This window comes from Salminus brasiliensis, chromosome 16 (assembly GCF_030463535.1).
Source record: "Salminus brasiliensis chromosome 16, fSalBra1.hap2, whole genome shotgun sequence".
Classification (NCBI taxonomy): Eukaryota; Metazoa; Chordata; class Actinopteri; order Characiformes; family Bryconidae; genus Salminus; species Salminus brasiliensis.
In genome coordinates this window covers 30,944,282-30,966,781 of record NC_132893.1, presented here as the reverse complement: position 1 = coordinate 30,966,781, position 22,500 = coordinate 30,944,282, and the positions used below count along the sequence as shown (strand labels likewise).

Genomic DNA, 22,500 nt, shown 5'->3' with positions numbered 1-22,500 from the left:
CCCGCTCTCTCTCTCTCTCTCTCTCTCTCTCTCTCTCTCTCTCTCTCTCTCTCTCTCTCTCTCTCTCTCTCTCTGACATTTGCTGAAATATCACGGCTGATTGCTGAACAGAGTGATCACAGTAGCTGCAGATTGGGGTGTGTTTCCTCTGCAGCTCTGCGGTCTGTGGCTCATTTTCATGAAGCTCTTTTGCTTGTTGGAGTGTTTTTTTTTTTTTTTTTTTTTTTTAGGTCAGGGGTTGTGGGATAAGGATTGAAGTGATGAAGAGTAAGACTTTGATAAAGAATCCATTCAGTTTTACCTTCCCAATGAACCAGTGGTTCACTGGCAGTAAGAAATGATTGGTCAGCAGTTAGCATCACAATAACGTGCAGAAGGTGCTGTGGAGCAGTGGAACTCTGTTCTCTGGAATGATGGGCGGTGCTCCATCCAATACTTTTGGGATGATTTGGGGATGAGGTGAGGTAGTGGTCAGCCAACATCCTGAACCCATTAACGCTTTTGTCGCTGAATACAGTCAAATCCTCACAGCAATGCTGTTCCAAAATCTGTCAGAAAGCCTACTTCCCTGGACGGTAGAGACATTCACGCCAACAAAAGCAGGATGAACCCTGAATGAACAGATGAAACAATGAATGAGCAGGTGTCCCAATACTTTTGTCCATGTAATGTGTGTGTGACTTTATGAGCAGTAGCAGGAGGCTGGTTGAAGCTGTGTGTATCTCTGTGGTAGATGGCTCACGTTAATGAAGTCATCAGCCGCCTAATGAGCCAAATGTCCTTTAGAGACGCTGCCATGTCCATGGGGGAGCCGAAACACACACACACACACACACACACACGCACACACACACACATACACACTATATTAGCATGTCTTGTCTCTCTGTCTCCTCCCATCTACTTTCTTCATCCTCCTTCTCTTTTCCCTTTTCATTATCTGTAACTAGCCTCACCTTCTCTCTCTCTCTTTCTCTTTCTCGCTCTTCTTACTCACCCCATCTCTCTCTTTCTCTTCCTCTCTTTGCATTTCTTTTTTTTCTTCCTTTTTTGTCTCCCCCACTCTCTCTCCCTCACCGTGTCTTTTCTTACTGTCTCTCACACACACTTCCTTTTCCCCCTCTCTTTCTATCTGTTCTTCTCTCTCTTCCCCTCTCTCTCTCTTTCTCTCCCCCTGCCCTTTCTCTCCACCCCTCACCCTGGGTCAGGGAGAGAGAAAGACTGAAAGTGTGCCCCCCCCCACACACACAGACACCATCAGTCTTCCTCTCTCCCTCACTCAGTCTCTCCACTTGCCCCCCCCCCCACCCTCAGTCTCTCTCTTTCTGTCGCTCTGTTCTTCTGTTTCTCTGTTCTTCTCTCCCTCTTGCCACATTGTTCTCTCTCTAATGATCCTCCATCCCTCCCTCTATTTCTCTCTCTATCCTTCATCCTTCATCCTCTTTTTCTGTATTGATCAGCCCTCTTATCCCTCCTCTCTTTCTACTTCACTCAACTTCTAATAGCTTCAATGCCATCCGTTGTAAATAACAGCTGTTGCCAAAGCAAATAATAATAATAATAATAATGATAAACTTTTGGAGGTTCTTCAATTTGAAACTGTGGAGAGGAGGTGGGGAGCAGGGGAGCAGGGAGGGTGAAGGGCCTTGCTCAAGGGCCCAACAGTGGCAGCTTGCCAAGCCCGGGTATCGAACCTACAATGGTCATCAATAGCCTGGAGCTCTAACCACTAAGACACCACTGCCCTCAGTTGTTAAAGTATGCTGTGTGGAGGTATGAGTCTGGGTGAGATTGCAATTTTAGACTTCATTTTAACATGAGCGAGAGAGCGAGAGCGAGAGAGAGAGAGAAGTGGGAAACTCGGCCCGCTCTGCTCTGCTGTTTTTCACTCTCTCTCTCTTTCCCTCACTTTGTCTCTATGTGTCCTTTCTCACTTCTACACGTCCTCCTCTCGAATTCCTCCGGCAGATCCACCTCCTCTCCTCCTCAGTCTGACAGCAGTACACAGTGGACACATCCTCTGCTCCTCACAATGTCACTAATTTCATTAAGAAAGACATGTCAGTTACAGAAGAGCAGCCAGAACGCTGGAGGCCTTTAGTAGGAAAAGCAGGTTAGGAAATGTGCAGTAGTCAGTTATCTGATGGGCACAGCATCTCAGGAACTTCACAGTGAGCAGGGAGAGCCTTTTAGACTGGTGAAAATACATTTATTGGAGATTTGGTGGTCACTGGAGAGATTCGGACCCTGTCCTCTGGTGGACTGTTTGAGTGGAGATGGTTTTATACAGCTAAATAACTGATCACTGAGCCCAGATGCTGTCGATCACCCAAGACATGCTTGCTGTCTGATGTGTGCTTCTTTAGTTTTGAATGGGAGATGCTAGGCTAATGTTGCCAACAAGCACTAGACTTGGATTGTCACCAATCTCCTCTCTGAGAATACTCAACCCAAAAAACATCTTGCGGTCTTCATCTTCGGCCAAGATGTGTTTAAATCTGATGTGTGCTTCATAGTTTTGAATGGGAGATGCTAGGCTAATGTTGCTAACAAGCACTGGGTTTAGACTGTCACCAATCTTATCCTGTAAATACACAGTAAAATCTCTCTGTCACTACATGGACAAAAGTATTGGGACACCTGCTAAATCATTGTTTTGTTCTGATATCAAAGATCTTAAAAGATTTTATCTGGCTTTTGTTAGAGTAACTGTCTCTACTGTCCAGAGAAGAAAGTTTCTACTAGAGTTTGGAGAAGTTGCTGTGCATTGCTGTGAGGATTTGATTGCATTCTGAAACAAAAGCATTGGTGAGGTCAGGATGTTGGATGATCACCACTTCACCTCAACCCCAGCTCATCCCAAAATACTGGATGGAGCAGCACCATCATTCCAGAGAACACAGCTCTTCTTCAATGCTGGTGGGCTGTATACCCCTCTAGCCTATGCCTGGCATTAGGCAGCATGGTGCCAGTAGGTTCTGGTTTATCTGCTCCAGAGAGGCCTATTCTATTGGCCACAAATATTTGGACATATGTTGTATTTCTTTAAGCAAATACATAAAGAATTGGGACTGTATTTATGGAGGTTTGATTTGTGATGTTCTAAGGCCAGTGTTTGTTAAGTCTAACATCTTCCATTGTAAACTAAAGAAACACACATCAGATATCAAACATGTCTTAGCTGATAGACTGTATCTGGGATAAGTGATCAGTTAGATTCCTTAGATTGTTTTATCCAAATGTCCCTTTGAGTGTGAAGTCAAGACCCAGACAGTGAACGTGGACTGACTGGGAAGCTGGGAGGTGAAGTTTCCAGACAGATACTTGGCTCACAAATGGCTGGGGGAGACAGTTTAGAATTACAATAGGCTAAACAGATCAATATTCCCACATTGTTCCTACATTCCTTAATGAAGGAAGTGAGCCTCCCACACCCCTTAAATCTAAATGCATCTAATTCCACCTTTCTGACTTCAGTGTACTCACACATTAAGCTGTCCGTTGTTATATATGTTCAGTTTACCCATTTGTAACCAAAGAATGTCAAGGTTCTAAGGTTCTATGATAGAGGCCCCAACCTAGAGTTAGCACAGGGTCCCAGAACACCCTAATATGATCCCAATCATAAAGGGCCAAACCATAAACAAGGCCCTTAGAGACAACATTTTGGCGTCGTGTCATGTGTGTGATGACAGCTGTCAACGGACAAAGATTTGTCATTTGATTGACAGCTTGCTTGTGATTTGATTGACAGGTATGATGTTAGGCGGAGGCTGTGGGAAGGAGCTGGCTCATTGGATCATTCATGGCCGCCCTGAGAAGGACATGTACGGTTACGACATCAGGTGCGTACAGTGCAAGTTCACACTGGGTTCAAGTTACTCTGCAGCTGTTACTGACAGACTGTAAAATACACGGACTGTAGATTCATACTGGATCAGAATCACTTCATAATTACTCTTTTTGACAATTACAATGATACACTGATTCATACTGTATCAAAATCACAACAGAGTCATTACTACTAGACTATGAAAACTACACACTGCAGATTCTTTGTGGATTTAAGGCGCTACACAATTATTACTAATAGCCTCATAACCCAGTCCTTACTGGCAAACTATAAAGATTACACACACTGCAGATTCATACTGGATCACTTTAGAATATATATTACTATTATTATATTAGTAATATATATTACTATTACATTATATATTACTTTTAGATTATTAAAATTGACACACTGCAGATCCATACTGGATAAAAAAAAAAAAAATGTCAGTATTTACGAAAATATCAGAACCTGGTCTGGTAAAAGTAATCCTGCTCCAGTAGGGATTTGGGTCTAAAATCGGTCCCATTCTGTGTGTCCTCTGAGTACACATTAATCCACTTTTGACTTTGCTGATCAATGAGAGAGAGAATGAAAGTGCGTGAGAGAGTGAGACGTGTGTCTGTGTGTGTGTGTGTGTGTGTGTGTGTGTGTGTGTGTGTGTGTGTGTGTGTGTGTGTGTGTGTGTGTGTGTGTGTGTGTGTGTGTGTGTGTCTGTGTGTGTGTGTGCATATGTCTGATTAAAATGCATCCTCTGTTCTGTCTCAGCTCTTTTTGACACCGCTCTGTGGTTCTGACAAGCTGTTAGCTAAACAGTGTAAAACACACACAACCCAAAGCTCACAGAGGAGCTGAGCTGAGAACAATAACACTGAATCACATCACAACACTCAGTATGACATCACACTCAACTCAGTTCAGTGTTTCTGATGCATTTATTTGTTTTAAGCAAACTGAAAGTGTGTGTGTGTGTGTGTGTGTGTGTGTGTGTGTGTGTGTGTGTGTGTGTGTGTGTGTGTGTGTTTAGGAGGTTCCATCACTCCCTGACCAACAATAACCGCTGGATAAGAGAGCGCAGTCACGAGTCATACGCCAAAAACTACTCTGTGGTTTTCCCCTTTGATGAACCTCTGGCCAGCCGAAATATGAGGAAAGACCCCTTTCACCAGGTCATCCATCCATACGTCATCCGTCTGTCTGTCTGTCTGTCTGTCTGTCTGTCCACCAATTGATCTCTCTGTCTTTGCATCCATCTGCCAATGGATCTTTCAGTCTGTCCGTCTATCTGTCTGTTGAGCTCTCCATCTATCAGTCTGTCTGTATTTCCAACTGTCTGTCTGTTGGCCTGCCTGTCTTTCTATATGTCTGCCTGTCTGTCTGTCAGCCTGTCTGTCTGTCTGTCAGCCTGTCTGTCTGTCTGTCCCTGTCTATCTGTCTATATTCCTTTATTAGTCCCACAGTGGGGAAATTACCCATCTGTCTGTCTGTATATGTATCTATCTGGCTGTCTATATATTTATGTCTGTCTGTCTGTCTACCTGCCTGCCTGTCTGTCTGTCTTTGTCTGTCTGTCTCTGTCTGTCTGTCTGTCTATCTATTTATCTATTTACCTGTCTGTCTGTCTATGTACAGTGAGGAAAATAAGTATTTGAACACCCTGTGACTTTGCAAGTTTTCCCACTTAGAAATCATGGAGGGGTCTGAAATTTTCATCTTAGGTGCATGTCCACTGTGAGAGACATAATCTAAAAAAATCACAATGTATGATTTTTTAAATAATTTATTTGTGTCTTACTGCTGCAAATAAGTATTTGAACACCTGTGAAAATCAATGTTAATATTTGGTACAGTAGCCTTTGTTTGCAATTACAGAGGTCAAATGTTTCCTGTAGTTTTTCACCAGGTTTGACCACACTGCAGCAGGGATTTTGGCCCATTCCTCCACACAGATCTTCTCCAGATCAGCCAGGTTTCTGGGCTGTCGCTGAGAAACACAGAGTTTGAGCTCCCTCCAAAGATTTTCTATAGGGTTTAGGTCTGGAGACTGGCTAGGCCACTCCAGAACCTTGATATGCTTCTTACGGAGCCACTCCATGGTTATCCTGGCTGTGTGCTTTGGGTCATTGTCATGTTGAAAGACCCAGCCACGACCCATCTTCAGTGCTCTAACTGAGGGAAGGAGGTTGTTCCCCAAAATCTCGCAATACATGGCCCTGGTCATCCTCTCCTTAATACAGTGCAGTTGTCCTGTCCCATGTGCAGAAAAACACCCCCAAAGCATGATGCTTCCACACCCATGCTTCACAGTAGGGATGGTGTTTTTGGGATGGTACTCCTCATTCTTCATCCTCCAAACACGGCGAGTGAAATTAAGACCAAAAAGTTCTATTTTGGTCTCATCTGACCACAGAACTTTCTCCCATGACTCCTCTGGATCATCCAAATGGTCATGGGCAAACTTAAGACGGGCCTGAACGTATGCTGATTTAAGCAGGGGAACCACTGTGCCATGCATGACTTTAAACTATGACGTCTTAGTGTATTACCCACAGTAACCTTGGAAACAGTGGTGCCAGCTCTCTTCAGGTCATTGACCAGCTCCTCCCGTGTAGTTCTGGGCTGATTCCTCACCTTTCTTAGGATCATTGATACGCCACGAGGTGAGATCTTGCATGGAGCCCCAGTCCGAGGAAGATTGACAGTCATGTTTAGCTTCTTCCATTTTCTAATAATTGCTCCAACAGTTGATCTTTTTTTACTAAGCTGCTTGGCAATTGCCCCGTAGCCCTTTCCAGCCTTGTGGAGGTCTACAATTTTGTGTCTGGTGTCTTTGAACAGCTCTTTGGTCTTAGCCATGTTAGAAGTTGGAGTCTTACTGATTGTGTGGGGTGGACAGGTGTCTGTATTCAGCTAACGACCTCAAACAGGTGCTTCTAATTTAGAATAATAAGTGGAGTGGAGGTGGACTTTTTAGAGGCGGACTAACCGGTCTTTGAGGGCCAGAATTTTTGCTGATTGGCAGGTGTTCAAATACTTATTTACAGCAGTAACACACAAATAAATGATTAAAAAATCATACATTGTGATTTCCAGACTTTTTTTTTTTTAGATTATGTCTCTCACAGTGGACATGCACATAAGATGAAAATTTCAGACCCCTCCATGATTTCTAAGTGGGAGAACTTGCAAAGTCGCAGGGTGTTCAAATACTTATTTTCCTCACTTTATCTGTATGTCTGCCTGTCTGTATAGCTGTATATGTATGTTTAGCTGCCTGTCTCTCACTCCATCCATGTATCTCTCGCTCTCTTCTTTGTCTCTCGCTCTTTATTTATCTGTGTATATTTTTCTCCTCTCTCTCTCTCTCTCTCTCTCTCACTCACTCACTCAGATTTCCTCAGAGCTGTTCTCAGAACAGGCCTTTTTCACACTTTACTACGCACTTTACAAGTCCTTTACTATTCAGTGTCTTTTCTAATATTCTTTAACATATGAGTAAAATGGTCTGAACGTTGGTGAGTAAGTCACAAATACCTCATAAGTGGTAAAATTGCAAGCTAAATGTGACCTTTTCAAGTTTTCCTTATTGTTAAAGAAGTCCGAGTTAACGTCCTGAAAGCAGTTCCGTGTAGCACTTCACTAAACCGAGTGCGGTTAACCCAGTGTGCACAGACAGGACTTAAAGCAGGACCTTTAGTCTAACAAGCTCAGCGGCTCTAAGTGCTTAGTGACCTTTTATCTGAGACAGAGACTGTCAAATGGAAATTCCTCTTTTTCATTTCATTGTGGATACTGAGAATACTGAGGTTTGGGGTCATTGGCGCCCAGTTGTTTCCAGGTTTCAGCCGTCTTTGCTTTGAGTTTATGCTGTAGAATTCTGTGCTAGTACTTCTACATCATTCCATCCACTTTCTGCAATGTTGCCTGTGTTGCTACCACCACCATGCTTAACAGCTGGTGTTCTTTAGGACGTTGTGTCACCTTTACTCCTTCAAACATACCTTTGGTCATTGTGGCCAAATAACTGGATCTGAGTTTCATCTGACCATTAAACTTCCCTCAAGAAGGCCTTGGACCCTGAGGTCTCCAAACTTTAGTTGAGCGTGAAGGTGTGGATTTGATGTGTATATGTAATGCATACAGTACATAGTATTAGTACACACTAATGCATACATACACTTTGCTGAGTAGCTGTAGAAAAGTACTGCCAATAGAATAGAACTCTCTGGAGCAGATAAGCATGAACCAATTGGCACCATGCTGCCTAATGCCAGGCATGGGCTAGAGGGGTATAAAGCCCCCCAGCATTGAGCTGTGGAGCAGTGGAAGAACTGTGTTCTCTGGAATGATGGATTGGCCTCCATCAAGTACGTTTGTGATGAGTTGGGGATGAGGTGAGGTGGTGATCATCCAACATCCTAACTTCACAAGTAGCTCTTGTCACTGAATGCAGTCAAATCCTCACAGCAATGCTCTTCCAAAATCTAGGAAGACCTCCCTGGACAGTAGAGACAGTTATTCCAACAAAAGCAGGTTGTTAAAAAGCTTTTTTTTTTAATACCCCTGATTTCTGAACAAACAGTGAATGAGCAGGTGTCCCAATACTTTTGTATAGTGTACATGTTTACAGTGTACATATAAAACCCACGGCCTGACTGGCGTGAGCTTGCAGGTCGTGTGAGGCTGACAGCAAATCAGAAAAGTGTATTAGTGTAATTTTCCAGTTCCTTCCTAAAGCCTTTCATTCAGTGACAAAGGGAATTAAAATATCCTGACCGCAGTGAAATTCAGCTCCATTTCCATAAAAAAAAGCTTTCTTTCATTTCCTCCATGATTCAGTGTTTTATTACTGACTTCAGGCTACGTGTAGCTGTGGAAAAGACTTGTTGCTAAGCTACTGCTAAAACGATGGCGCTTAAGTGTTTCCAAAAATACCTCATGTGCTGCTTAGCCACGCTCACGGTTCATCCCAAAGGAGGACACAGCGCTGAATTAAAGATTGGGAGCAATAAAGACGGTGGACACTCATTTTCAGCTACATGCCCAGCACAGATGGCCCTAAATGAGACACTTAGGCTGAATGTTCTGCCTCGCTCCGAGCTCAGCATCCTCTGTCCTTTCCCAGTTTAACACAGCTGGAGGTTAACTGTAGGAATATTGGCATGTATACTTTATTTGGGAACATAGATGCACTATATGTCGAAATGTTCATGAACACTCCTTTAAGTCACTTTAAGTGGCACCCATTGTTGACACAGATATGCAAATGCACACACATAGCTTGTCTAGTCCCTGTTGAGAAGCATTGTCAATAGAATAGGACTCTATTGGCACCGTGCTGCCTAATACCAGGCATGGGCTAGAGGGGTATAAAGCTCCCCAGTCCCCTCCCCTATCCTTAAAATGTACAAAAGAAGATTCCCATAATTCACACACTAACCATACACCAGTCAGCCATGACGTTAACTCCACCACCTTGTTTCAACATGCATTGTCCATTGTATCAGCTCCACTTCCCATATATCAGCACTGTGTAGTTCTATAACTCCAGACTGGATCATTGTATTGAATGTGTTATTAGCTTCCTTTCATCCTGTTCTTCACTGCTCAGGACTCCACAGGACTGACCACCACAGAGCAGGTAGTATTTTGGGTGGTGGGTCATTCTCAGCACTGCAGTGACACTGACAGTGTGTTAGTAGTGTGTGTGTTGCGCTGGTGGTACGAGTGGATCAGACACAGCAGTGCTACAGCTGGAGTGTTTAAACCCCTCAGCCTCACTGCTGGACTGAGAAAAGTCCACCAACCAGGAATATCCAGCCAACAGCGTCCTGTGGGCAGCGTCCTATGAGCACAGATGAAGGACCAGAGGATGACCATCACAAACTGTTCAGCAGCAGATACTGAGCTTCTATCTCTGAGGATTTTACATCTACAAGGTGGACCAACTAGGTAGGAGTGTCTAATAGAGTGGACAGTGAGTGGACAGACACAGTGTTTAAGCACTCCAGCAGCACTGCTGTGCCTGATCCACTTGTACCACCAGCGCAACACACACACTACTAACGCACTCGCCACCACCATGTCAGTCAGTGTCACTGCAGTGCTGAGAATGACCCAACACCCAAATACTACCTGCTCTGTGGTGGTCAGTCCTGTGGGGTCCTGGGCATTGAAGAACAGGGTGAAAGGAGGGTAACAGAGTCTGCAGAGAAACAGATGGACATAGTCTGGAGTTATAGAACTACACAGTTCCCCTATAGGGGAAGTTGAGCAGATAGAAAGAGCCAATGTGAGTAGAAACAAGGATGTGGTGTTAATTTTATGGCTAAAATAATGAAGGGGATTGATTTAGTTAGTTTACTTCGACCAATCAGAAACTACTCCGCAGTGGAAATAGTGAATTCTGCTTCTCCCTATAGCGATAGAAAAACACACATGCACATGCACACACACACACACACACAGTGAAGCACAAAGTAGCCTACCCGCGGTGCATCATCGCATGGCAACCGCGGTGGTGGAGTTAGCCCACGGAGATTATTTTTATCCTCTATCAATTACACAACATTACCATTATAAAAAGCAATAAATAACAGGGTTACACGCTGGAAAAGACAAGCTGAGAGTGAGAGTGTGACTCACACAAGCACACACACACTCACACGTTCACACACACACACACACACACATGTGGGGTACACATACACGCACGTACGCTCCATCTCCAATGGCCAGGCTCGTCCCTCAGACCAGGAGAGCCTTCAAAGAGCATGGAGGAGAGCAAGTCGCCTAGCAACCAGCTGGCAGAAGGAAAGAAAGAGAAAGAAAAGCAACTGCTGTGTGTGTGTGTGTGTGTGTGTGTGTGTGTGTGTGTGTGTGTGGTTACAGGGCTGCTTTGTCTTTTCGTTTTACATTTCAGGAATAGCTTGAGAGATCGTGACCAGCTGTTTCCAGGCTGAAGTTGTTTTTCCGAGGCTGAAGTTCGAGGAGCTGCAGAAACCGACAAAGCGAAAACTGTGGAAAAGTTAGGAAAGTCAGCAGAGTTCACAGCAGAGTTCCTCTAGTGCCGCACACGCTCTGGTTTCTGTTGTAGAGCGCCCTTAAATCATTGTTAAAACCATAACCATAGTTCTGCCTCACTCAGAGCTCAGGATCCTCTGTCTTTTCCCAGTTTAACCCACTCTAATGTGCTGGACAAAAGTATTGGGACACCTATTTGTTCAAGTGCTTCTTCTGAAATCAAGGGTATTCAAAAAAAAATAAATTGGACTGTGCTGGACAGTAACTGTTTCTACTGGAAGGAAAGTCTCTCTGTGACATTTTGGAGCATCATTGCTGTGAGAATTTGATTGCATTCAGCGACAAGAGCATTAGTCAGGTCAGGATGTTGGATGATCACCAACCCACCTCATCCCTCAACTCCCAGGCTCATTTAAAAGCATTGGATGGAGCAGCAACCATCATTGCATAGAACACAGTTCTTCCACTGCTTCAGAGCTCAATAGGTTCATGTCTATCTTCTCCAGAGAGTCTTATTCTATTAAAAGTACTTCCCTACAGGAACTAGACAAGCAGTGTGTGTATTTGTACATCTGTGTCAGTAATGGGTGCAACTTAAAGTAGCTGAATGAATTCATTACAAGGGGTGTCCACAAACATTTGGACATATAGAGTAGTATAGTGACATCTGTGTGTAGAAGCTTACTGGTATAGTAGATGAGGTAAACGGTACGGTGTTGGCGCTTTGGCTGTATTAGCAGTGTACAGATTTTCCTTATGTAATATATAATGACATAAATATCATGGTGATATTGGGCTTTAATGATTTCTCTTTATAATCCCTTATAACCTTTGCATAGGCATAGAGCATATTTTTTTGGTTCTTCTCTCTCACAACTATGTTACTGCTGCAACTAGCAACATTTTTATGAACCCTAATATTGAACCCTGTGGGACTCCACAAAAAAGCTATGTTGAATTAAATGGTTAGCAAAATAGTCCACAGTGGTTTCCGCATTAGGACGATTACCTTAACAGTTAACCTAGGGTTCAGTGTGTTAAACTCTTCATTCTCTGGGCAGAACGAGTTCAAACAAACATCTTTAAGAGAAAAACAACAAGGTGCAGAAGTTGTTATATTTAAATATTAGTCAAAAGTATACAGACATTTGTACAGACAAGTATACAGACAGTGGTCTTATTATTGAAGTTACAACCTACATGTTTAATTGTAAATTAAATTATATTTATTTATGCATATATATATATATATATATATATATATATATATATATATATATATATATATATATTTTTTTTTTTTTTTTTTTTTTTTTTTTTTTTTTTTTTTTGTTTCTGAAATCAACATGGGCTCAAAATCTTTCCGACAGCTCATAACAAGTGCTTTCCTGTAATGTGTTACGTTGTGTGTTGTAGGTGCTGCAAGAACAGGGATGTGTGTTCCAGGAGAGACACGGATGGGAAAGACCAGGCTGGTTCAATAAAGACGGACCTGCACCGGTTAGAAGCCACGCTACACACACACACACACAACCCTTCTTTATCAGTCGTATTGATGTAGTAGATATGAGGAATTCCATTTAAATGTGAGCTGCTGTAGTCATAGTGTTATTATTTCAGTATTTGCTGTGTGATAGTGTAATTGTGTGTGTGTGTGTGAATGTGTTTGATCTCTGTGTGCAGGTTTTAGACTATGATTATTATGGAGCTTACGACCTTACCAAAAACAGAGACTACAAATACAACGATCTTCTGGGCAAAGAGTACACCTTCGACTTTCCCCCTCATCACAACACGGCAAGTGTATTTGGATGGACATGGGAATGGCGCGCGTGTGTGTGTGTGTGTGTGTGTGTGTGTGTGTGTGTGTGTGGCAGTATATACATAATAGGTACAGTGGGCTAAACTGCAAACTCTGTGTGTGTTTGTGCAGATCAGAGATGAGTGCATGGCCTGTAGGAACGCTGTGGCTGTCTTTAATATGTCCTACTTTGGCAAGTTCTACCTGACTGGCCCCGATGCTAAGAAGGCTGCTGATTGGCTGTTCACTGCAGACGTCAACAAAGCACCAGGTGAGGATGCACGTATGCAACAAACAACGAAACACAAACAAACATACACACACACACACACACAAACACGCAAATATATATAGTGCATGAACTTCTACACTTATTGTGTAACCTGAATTGTGTGTGTTTGTATGTATCAGGCTCTACTGTGTACACCTGCATGCTGAATAAAAAGGGCGGCTCTGAAGCGGATTTGACAGTCAGTCGTCTAGAGCCAGGCTCCGCCCTCCTCCCACTTACTCCAGAATCTAACGGTGAGCAAAACATAGACCTGTGCTTATTTACAAGTGTATAATTATGAACATACACACACACACACACACACACACACACACACACACACAGACCTACTAACACTGAGCACCTTGGACCACACTCATTCAACATCAGGTTCGATGAGCTGCAAAAATGGTTGACGGCAGAGTTCCTCTAGTGCAGCACATGCTCTGGTTTCTGCTGTAGAGTCTGATTGTTCTGCATTGTCTGATTCCGATTGGCTGAGCTACTACATGTATTATTATTCACTATTGAATTCATTGAAATCCTTCTTAAGAAAGTCAAGATCAGCATGTGCTTTTAAATATATTAGTTCAGTTTTGTATATTAGTCAGCCGAGTGTGTGCACAAGCATCAGGTCCAAAGTTCTTGCTGGAAAGTTTTACCATTAAGCTTATTTACATGGACTTTACTGTGAGATTCTGGCAGTGAGATTTTGATGAATCGCAAATAGCAGTTGATAATTTGCAAATGCAAATAAGGGAAATTGACAGTGGAGTCATATACCATGCAAACTGTAAAACAGGCCATTAATCAGGCCAGTTTGTTAATCAGCAAACCCGACATGATGCTATTTACTGTTAACACCATGATAAAAATTCCTTAATGAATTGGGCCCATATCAGTAAATGCATGCAACCATCAGATCATCATTATCTAATGGAAACTGTGTATCTCTGAAAGTTATACATTTTGTCTCAGGTCATTTTGGAGCATTTGTGTTGGTACACACACACACACACACGCATATACATACATATATATAATTAATGAATATGTATATGCACTGTGTGTATATGCATATGTGTGTGCAGGAGATGCGTACTACCTGGCTATAGGAGGTGGTGTGGCCCAGCACAATTGGAGTCACATTCAGACGGTCCTGCAGGATGAGGGCTTTGACTGCAACCTGACTGACCACTCAGAGGACATGGGAATGATCAGCATCCAGGGGCCCAAAAGGTGAGATCACTCATATACACTGGCATAGGATGTACAGGTGCACTGATGGTTAGCTATTCATCATGAATTTTTATTTCTTTTCCTTCCTTGGCTCATTTATTAGATTTGATCTTTGGCCAAAATCAACAGACCTGTGCACTTCTATGCTGTTATCTTTAGAAACAGACAAATGTACAGGCAGGCTTCAGGCCTCAGGGTGGCTCCTGCTACTGTGTTTAGCTGAGCAACGTACTATTATCCATGTTTGATCTGGTGTAAGGTACGCTCCTAAATATGAAAGAGGGGACTGACGTGATAGTAGAGTGTGAAGAACATTTTAAAGACTTCTTCAGACTCACACTTCAGTCTCTTACAACAAAAGGTTCTTTATGGAACCAGAAGTGATTCCCTTTGCAGCACCTTTATTATTAGGAGTGTAAGGTGAATTTGTGAATGTGAAATGAACACAGTCAACTTTCTCATTCCTTCTTTTTCTTCTTGATTAAAAGCAGGCATTGAACCATGACACACACACACACACACACACACACACACACACACACACACACACACACACACTCACACACACCAGTACAAAGACATCTTATTTCCAGTAACAGAAAGAGGGGCTGAGTGTTGGTCACAGTGCAGCAATGAGACTGTCTGTCTGCTAATGTGTGTGTTATGCTCGTTTTGTCTCTGTGTGATTTCACGCCTGGTGAAGCGAGCTCTGTTCGCTCAGGAAGCTTCTGATAAAGCAATATTTAGGCGCTGTGGTGACTCTCGCTGTGGCAGAAAATGAACACCTCTCCTGCCTGCCTGTTATAGCTTCCTGTGCAGGAATGTGTGTGTGTGTAGTCAGCATTATTGAGGGATGATATGGGCTCTTATTAAGGGTGATGCGCTTTCTGTGTCTCTCTCTTTCTCTCTCTCTCTCTCTCTCTCACACTCTCACTCTCTCTCTCTCTCTCTCTCTCACTTACTCACTTACTCTTAAAATACAGTTCAGTTCAAGTTGGCGTTATTGGTTTGACCAGGACTCAAAGTGGGCCGGTACTGAACCGTATATTCTCTTTTTTTTGCCCTTTCTATGTTCTGGGTGATTCATGTACAATTGTACGGTTCGTTATTCAGATGTATGGGAGGCCAGAAGCCTGTCGGACACATCAGGAGTAGCCAAATGGAACTTTTTATGGCAGCTTAATTTATTTTATTTATATATTTTATTTATGATTGTTTTACTATGAAATAAAACAAGCCTACAACTCAGGCCTACTTGAAGCCCCCAGCCATATGGCATCCTAACCATGGCAGATATCCTCTATTTTCTAAGCCAAAATATCACCCTACTTTAGACTGCATTACCCATGGGGCGCTATGTGACATTCACCTGTTGCCTCTTGACAAGTCCAAAACCAGGAATGTTGCTAAGGAACAATGTTCGACTGGCCCCAAAGGCATGATTCGATTTTTTTCAAGGGGGATTAGGAACTAAACATGTATTATGAAATGGCAGTTTTAACATGTATGACAGAAATAATAATAATGGTAATTTAATGGTAATAATTATAATAAGAAGAATCACCTAATAATAATCAACACATGTTTTAAACAATATAAAATAATAAAAACAGTATATACAAAAAACAATATATACAATAATACAATATATAAAAACAATATATCCACAAGCAGTGATTTATGGGCTCAGTGAGGCCTAAAGCACCAATACTGGTACCTAAAAAAGTTTACATCTTCAGTCTTAGTCGGTGAGGGTCCTTCAGCTCAACGGTTAATCGTCTTAAACACAGTGAACACGTCCACATTTCAGTGAAGGAATAGACCTGTAGCCAATTTAATCCCTTTGTTAGGTCTACTGAAAACTGATGGCCTCTTATTAGCTGTTTTTCTTTTTTTTCTGAAGATATGAATCTGCATTTTGCAAACTTTGACCTTTGTACGACCCTCATTTGCATAAATCTAGGTTTTTATAGTGCCCCCTAAAGGCCCACAGACTACTCAGTTGACCATATTTCATGTCTCTTTCATGACTCCTGTCCACGGGCAATCTCAATCCTGAGCCATGCCGCTTTGCCATCAGCAGCCAGAGAGAGCACAATTGCCGGCGCTCTTTCTCGGGTGGGCTGATGAGGCTCTCTCCAGTCATCACTCTTAAGCGATGTTGGACGGCACAGGCATCTGTTAGCTGGTGCTATCTTTACTACGAATGTGTCATCTGCGCGGCAACACTGCATTGGCAGCAGTATGGGGGGAAAAAAAGGGCTGGTGTCTGGCTTTGCATGTATAGCATGTCGGGAGCATTGCTAGTGCTAGGAGAGCTAAGAGCGGGTGGGTTAATAGGCGGTGCCAAATTGGGAGAAAAAAGGGGAAACATTTGATTAAAAAATAATAATAAAATCATGGCATCAACAGCATATATCAATTTATATTTGAGCATATTTGATATTTTATAGATTTTATAAAAATCTAATCAGTTACAGTTGGGTTTTTTTTTTGTTCCCCAGACACACGCAGCTAAATCACCAATCAGGTTTACAGACCTAGATGTATGTGTTCAGCCTCTGCTGAAGGTCTCTGGTACAGTGTGTATGGTGGCGTGGTGTGTGTTCTCTGCGGTGTGGATTTGTATTCAGCCCCAGTCTCAGCCCCTCTGTCTCTAAACACACTCAGGCTGCTCCGTCTGCTGTAAGTGATTTCATTAAGAGTTCATATCTGATCTTCAGCTAACTCACACTGCCAAACGAGAAGCAGCCCATCTAATTGGACACACACACACACACACACTCCACAGGCAGTATCATTATTCAGTGTGTTGGTCTGTGTGGTGTGTTGAGCAAGGTGGGTTTGGCAGTGGGAGGGAAGAAGGAGCATCTAGTAATCACATCATATCACACACACACTGAGCCGTACACTATAACTCAGTCACGCACAAGGCAGTGCACACACACACACACACACACAAGCTGATTGTTACTTCAGAACAAGATCAGTAGACAGTAAAGCAGATGTCTCTGTGCAAAAGGCTTCATAGGCCCTAGAAGGTCAGACTGTATTTACACTATATGTCCAAATGTATGTGGACACTTTTAATAAATTCATTTAGTTACTGTAAAATGCACCCGTTGCTGATACAGATGTGCAAATGCACACAAACGCACAGCTTGTCTTGTCCCTGTAGAGCTGTACTGCCAATAGAATAGGATTATCTGAAGCAGATAAGCATGAACCTTTTGGAACCATGCCCAATGCCACATGTGGGCTAGAGGGGTATGAAGCCTCCCAGCATTGAGCTGTGGAGCAGTGGAAGAACCATGCACTTTAGAGTGATGGATGGAGCTCCATCCAATACTTTTGGAGGGGATGAGGTGGGGTGGTGATCATCCAACATTCTGACCTCACTAATGCTCTTCTTGCTGAATGCAACCAAATCCTCACATCAGTGCTACTCCAAAATACAATAGAAAGCCTTCTCTAGATAGTAGACACTGTTGCTCCAACAAAAGCAGGATAAACTCTTTTTAATACCCTTGATTTTGGAAGAAACTATAAATGAGCAGGTGTCCCAATACTTTTGTCTATATATGTATTCTCTGCATAGTTGAATAATAAGACAGTAAATGCAAGAGACAAACCGTGAACCTCAAACACTGTTGTTTCTCCTTTAAAAGAAGATTCATCAGAACCCAAACAGAGCAACATGAAGCAAAAGCAGGTGCTCGGAAACTCACACACACACACACACACACACACACACACACTCACTTGCTAACTCACTCTGGTGAGATTACAGTGATGTGCGGGCCTACCGTTCATCGACACTGGCTCAGTCAGTAATGTCTTCAGTCAACCATTCTCTCTCTCTCTCTGTGTGTGTGTGTGTGTGTGTGTGTGTGTGTGTGTGTGTGTGTGTGTGTGTGTGTGTTCTCAGCCGTGATTTGCTGCAGGAGGTTTTGGATGCAGATCTAAGCAATGAGGCCTTTCCTTTCTCTACACATAAAATAGTGACCGCTGCTGGACATAAGGTGGGTGTTTGTCTGCCTTTCTCTCTCTCTCTCTCTCTCTCTCTCTCTCTTAATCTCTCTCGCTATTTCTCTCTCACTCTCTCTACAGTCATGTGAAAAAGTTAAGACACCCCATGAAAACCTTTGTCTTTTTAAATGGATATAAACATCTGGACATTTGATCTTTTTCTAAGCAATATTAAGAGATTTATTAATCAGTAAAACTAAAGAAGTGTCTTTAGACATCATTTATAAAATGTATAAAATTACTAGAAATGTAATTTTCTTGTGAGGATAAAGTTAGGAAACCCTGTGCCCTTATAGCTGCTATTTCCCCATTTGTTGTTGATTGTTGTTGATTGTTGTTGTTGTTGTTTGTTGGTGTTGTGTTGTGTTGTTCTGGTGTTTCCCTCACTGGTTGCATCATGTTTCTCAAATGGGAACTGTAGTGTTGAGGTGTGTGTGTGTGTGTGTGTGTGTGTGTGTGTGTGTGTGTGTGTGTGTGTGTGTGCATGTGTGTGTGTGTGTGAGCGAGAGAGGCAGGTAGTTTGGCCTAGTTTAGTAAGTAGATCCCTAGTGTTTGGTGCCGTTTGCAGGGGGTTATGGTGGGCCTGAACAGATGGCAGTGTGACTGTGCCTCCTCTGGGGCTACTGACACACACCACACACACACACACACACACACACACACACACACACACACACACACACACACACATACATACACACACCTCACATTTAACATTTTACCCCTCCCCATTTCTTTCTCTTACTCTTTTTCTTTATCATTACTCCTCTCTCTCTCTCTCTCTCTCTCTCTCTCTCTCTCTCTCTCTCTCTCTCTCTCCCCTGCCCCGATCTGTCTTTCACTCACTCTCTCCTCTTTTCTGCTCTCTATTTTCATCCTATTTCTCTTACTTCTCTACATCTCTTTCTCTCTCTCTCTCTCTCTCTCTCTCTCTCTCTCTCTCTCTTCCTTTCTCTCTTTTTTTTAGTCTCTCTCGCTTTCTTTCTTCCCTCCTCCCTGCCCTTTTTAGTCTCTCTCTCTCTTTCTCCTTCTCTTTCTCTCTCTCTCTCTCTCTCTCTCTCTCTTCCTTTCTCTCTTAATCTCTATTTTTTCCTCTTAGCCCCCCCTCTCTCTTTCTCTCTAGTTAAAACATGCAAACATTCAGACTCTCTGTTAGTACATGATTCTGTTCAGCTGAGTTTGGTTCTGTTCAAGTAACACCTTATCTGGTTCCACACACCCACACAGACCTGCATACAGAGACAGAGAGAGAGTGGATTGTGGACTGGGTTTAAAGCCCAGTCAGCTTCTGCTTCTCTTCTCCTGCTCGTGTTCAGGCTCTCTCTCTACAGATAGCTTTATTGGCTGTATGAAGAGCGCTTGTGTTCCCAAAGCCGCGAGAATGAAGTTCTAAAGCTGCAGTTAAGCTTATTTACAACAGAGACACTAAATGTACCAATATAAATCCCCCCACCACCCTCTGTCTCTCTCTTTGCAGGTGCGTGCTATGCGCTTGTCGTTTGTGGGTGAGCTAGGCTGGGAGCTGCACATCCCTAAAGATTCCTGTCTGCCTGTGTACCACGCTGTTATGACTGCTGGTGCCAAACATGGGGTCCGAAACGCAGGATACAGAGCCATCGACTCACTCAGCATTGAAAAAGGTGCAAGAGTGTTTTTTCCTTCCCCTGTAAAGTTGCCTTTCCGGACATTCACACAGTTTTTATATAAATACGGTCGTATCAGGGTATTATGACCACCCCTGCTTTGAAACCAGCTCGGCCTGGGACGTCAAATATGCCACAGGACATGAGAGTTTGCTGCACGGATAAATAAGCGAGCACACCAGTCAGCTGTGGCAGACCAGTCAACTGCAAAGCGACAGTCATGGGCAAATTACTCGATTTAACAGATGTCTAAAAGGGTATGATAATAGGGTAACGGGGTGAAGAGTGGTAGCATCTCAGAAACCGCTTACTTTATTCTGATATTCTGAGATGTACAGACAATGGACATCTCACACATCAAGTGCCACCCAACGGCATGACAGAGAGAGAGGAATGTCAATTTGGTGAGTGGTACAGAGCAATCCATGCACCACAGTGGAACAGCTAATCTCTATAATGATCCAACGTCCATCACCTAATACACAACGTCCATGCCACTACAGCTTGCTAGTGTCATCCGAGCCAGTTTGTTAGGTGGGCATAATTTTCTGATATGACTGTGTACATATATGTATGTATGTGTGCAACAGCAGACTCCACCATGATCTGCGCCCAGCATGTTAGCCCTGAGGCTCAGTGTTAAGTCCATTGCACTGCTGTGTGTGTTTGTGGTTGACACTGTGACCTGGCAGGTCACTGTATGTATGTATGTGTGTGTGTGTGGGAGGGTTTTGTGTGCTGCATGAATGCGCTGCCAGCCGCATGAATGAGCACCTCTTTCTGTGTCCGTATAAGTGTGTGTGTGTGTGTGTGTGTTCGAGCTCGTGTTCGAGCTCTTCTGTGTTTGCTTATGTCTGTAGCGAAAGACTGGAACTGTTTCCTTTGTTTTTTCTTCTTCTTTGATGGCAGAACAAATAATAACACACTTGTCTGAGGCCCGGGGTACACAGTACACTCATGTATATTTGCTCTCTACCTCTCTCTCTCTCTCTCGCTCTCTCTCTCGCTCTCGCTCTCACAGGCTACAGGCATTGGCACGCTGACCTGCGTCCTGATGACACTCCTCTGGAGGCTGGGCTTGCGTTCACCTGCAAGATGAAGACATCCATCCCCTTCCTAGGCCGCAATGCCCTGGAATCCCAGAAGGCCGGGGGGCTGCGTCGCCGAATCGTCTGCTTCACCATAGACGAGTGAGTCACTACCGTCACCACGCCAGATTGATGCTGTCCTCATCCTCACCGCCTTAATGAGCTCTGAACTCCGAGCACTCTTTCTGGAATGTTTGACCAGCCATAACATTAACACATTTTGAGAAGGGCCACCTTGTGCCGCCACAGCAGGAGCCCTGAAGGTGTGCTGTGGTATCTGGCACCAAGACGTTAGCTGCAGATCCTTTAAGTCCTGTAACCTAAGGAATGATGAGACGTGGGTGCCCATGACCTTGTCTGTTCTTTTCTTAAAAAACACTTATAGTAGGTACCGACCCCTGCATACTGGAAACACTGGACACTCAGACACTGGAGTCCAAATCTAAGATTATGAAGAGCTTGTTAAGACAAGCACACGCTGCTGAAACATCGCCGAGCGTGTTGGTGGGAAACACCTGTTTACTGTTTGTTCTCTGTGCATGTTCTCCCCATCTGGCCTCCCTACTGAACATCTCACAGTAATATGCATTATGGATACATTGTGAACATGCAGTCTTCATTTTACATTGTACATTTGCAGCACAGGTGGCTCAGTTCTCACACATGCTCTTGTCTACCTGCACAGGATACTGGCTTGGTCTGTTCTGTGTATGAGACTCTCAGCTGCTGTATAGTCAATATAAACGTACACTTTATCCAGTAACCTGACACTTCTTTTAGCGAGTGAGTTCAGCTACTGTACAGTGCACCCATTACTGACACAGGCATCTAGTTACGCAGGCACAGCTTGTTTAATCGGCATAGAAAAGCCGACACCCAGGAGCAGCCACGCCATGAGCATTCTGGTAGATACAGGGCTATAAACCCCTGCAGGACTAGCCAGCCACTGCCTCTTTTTCGAAAACTGCCTCGAATGTGGCATCGCCGGGCAGCTATCAGCCGCCTATGTTGACCAACATCGCTTTACGAGTGATGAGGGGAGAGGGCGCCACCTACCCACTCAGAGAGAGCACGGTTAATTGTGCTCTCTTGGACTCTGTCCGCTGATGGCAAAGCATATATGTTAACATAGATGTGTACACAAACCTTGTGCCCAAAAGTTTATGGACACCCCTTCTAATGGATGCATTCAGCTACTTTAAGTTACACCCATTGCTGACACAGATGTGCAAATGCACACACAGCTTGTCTAGTCCCTGTAGAGAAGTATAGAAGTATAGTCAATAGAATAGGACTCGCTGAAGCAGATACACATGGACCTATGGCACCATGTCTAATGCCAGGCGTGGGCTAGAGGGGTATAAAGCCCCCTGTCATTGAGCTGCAGAGCAGCGGAACTGTGCTCTGTGGCATGGTTGCGCTCCATGCAATGCTTTTAGGATGAGTAGGGAAGGAGGAGGAGGTGGGGTGGTGATCATCCAATAACCTCACTAATATGCTTGTCGCTGAATGCAGTCAAATCCTCACAGCAATGTAGCCTAATTTTAAATACTCTTGATTACAGAAGAAGC

At 43.5% G+C, this 22,500-nt stretch overlaps 1 protein-coding gene across 1 annotated transcript in view; it reads left to right on the top strand.

The window, feature by feature from the left end:
* sardh (sarcosine dehydrogenase) overlaps positions 1–22,500 on the top strand; it is a 60,150-nt gene that overhangs the window by 31,601 nt on the left and 6,049 nt on the right. Inside the window, exons 10-19 of the mRNA XM_072658497.1 lie at positions 3,755–3,845; positions 4,863–5,004; positions 12,275–12,358; positions 12,542–12,655; positions 12,792–12,930; positions 13,071–13,184; positions 14,022–14,169; positions 18,098–18,191; positions 19,676–19,838; positions 20,863–21,031. Coding sequence (XP_072514598.1) covers positions 3,755–3,845; positions 4,863–5,004; positions 12,275–12,358; positions 12,542–12,655; positions 12,792–12,930; positions 13,071–13,184; positions 14,022–14,169; positions 18,098–18,191; positions 19,676–19,838; positions 20,863–21,031 — 1,258 coding nt within the window. The remainder of the gene's footprint in view (positions 1–3,754; positions 3,846–4,862; positions 5,005–12,274; positions 12,359–12,541; positions 12,656–12,791; positions 12,931–13,070; positions 13,185–14,021; positions 14,170–18,097; positions 18,192–19,675; positions 19,839–20,862; positions 21,032–22,500) is intronic.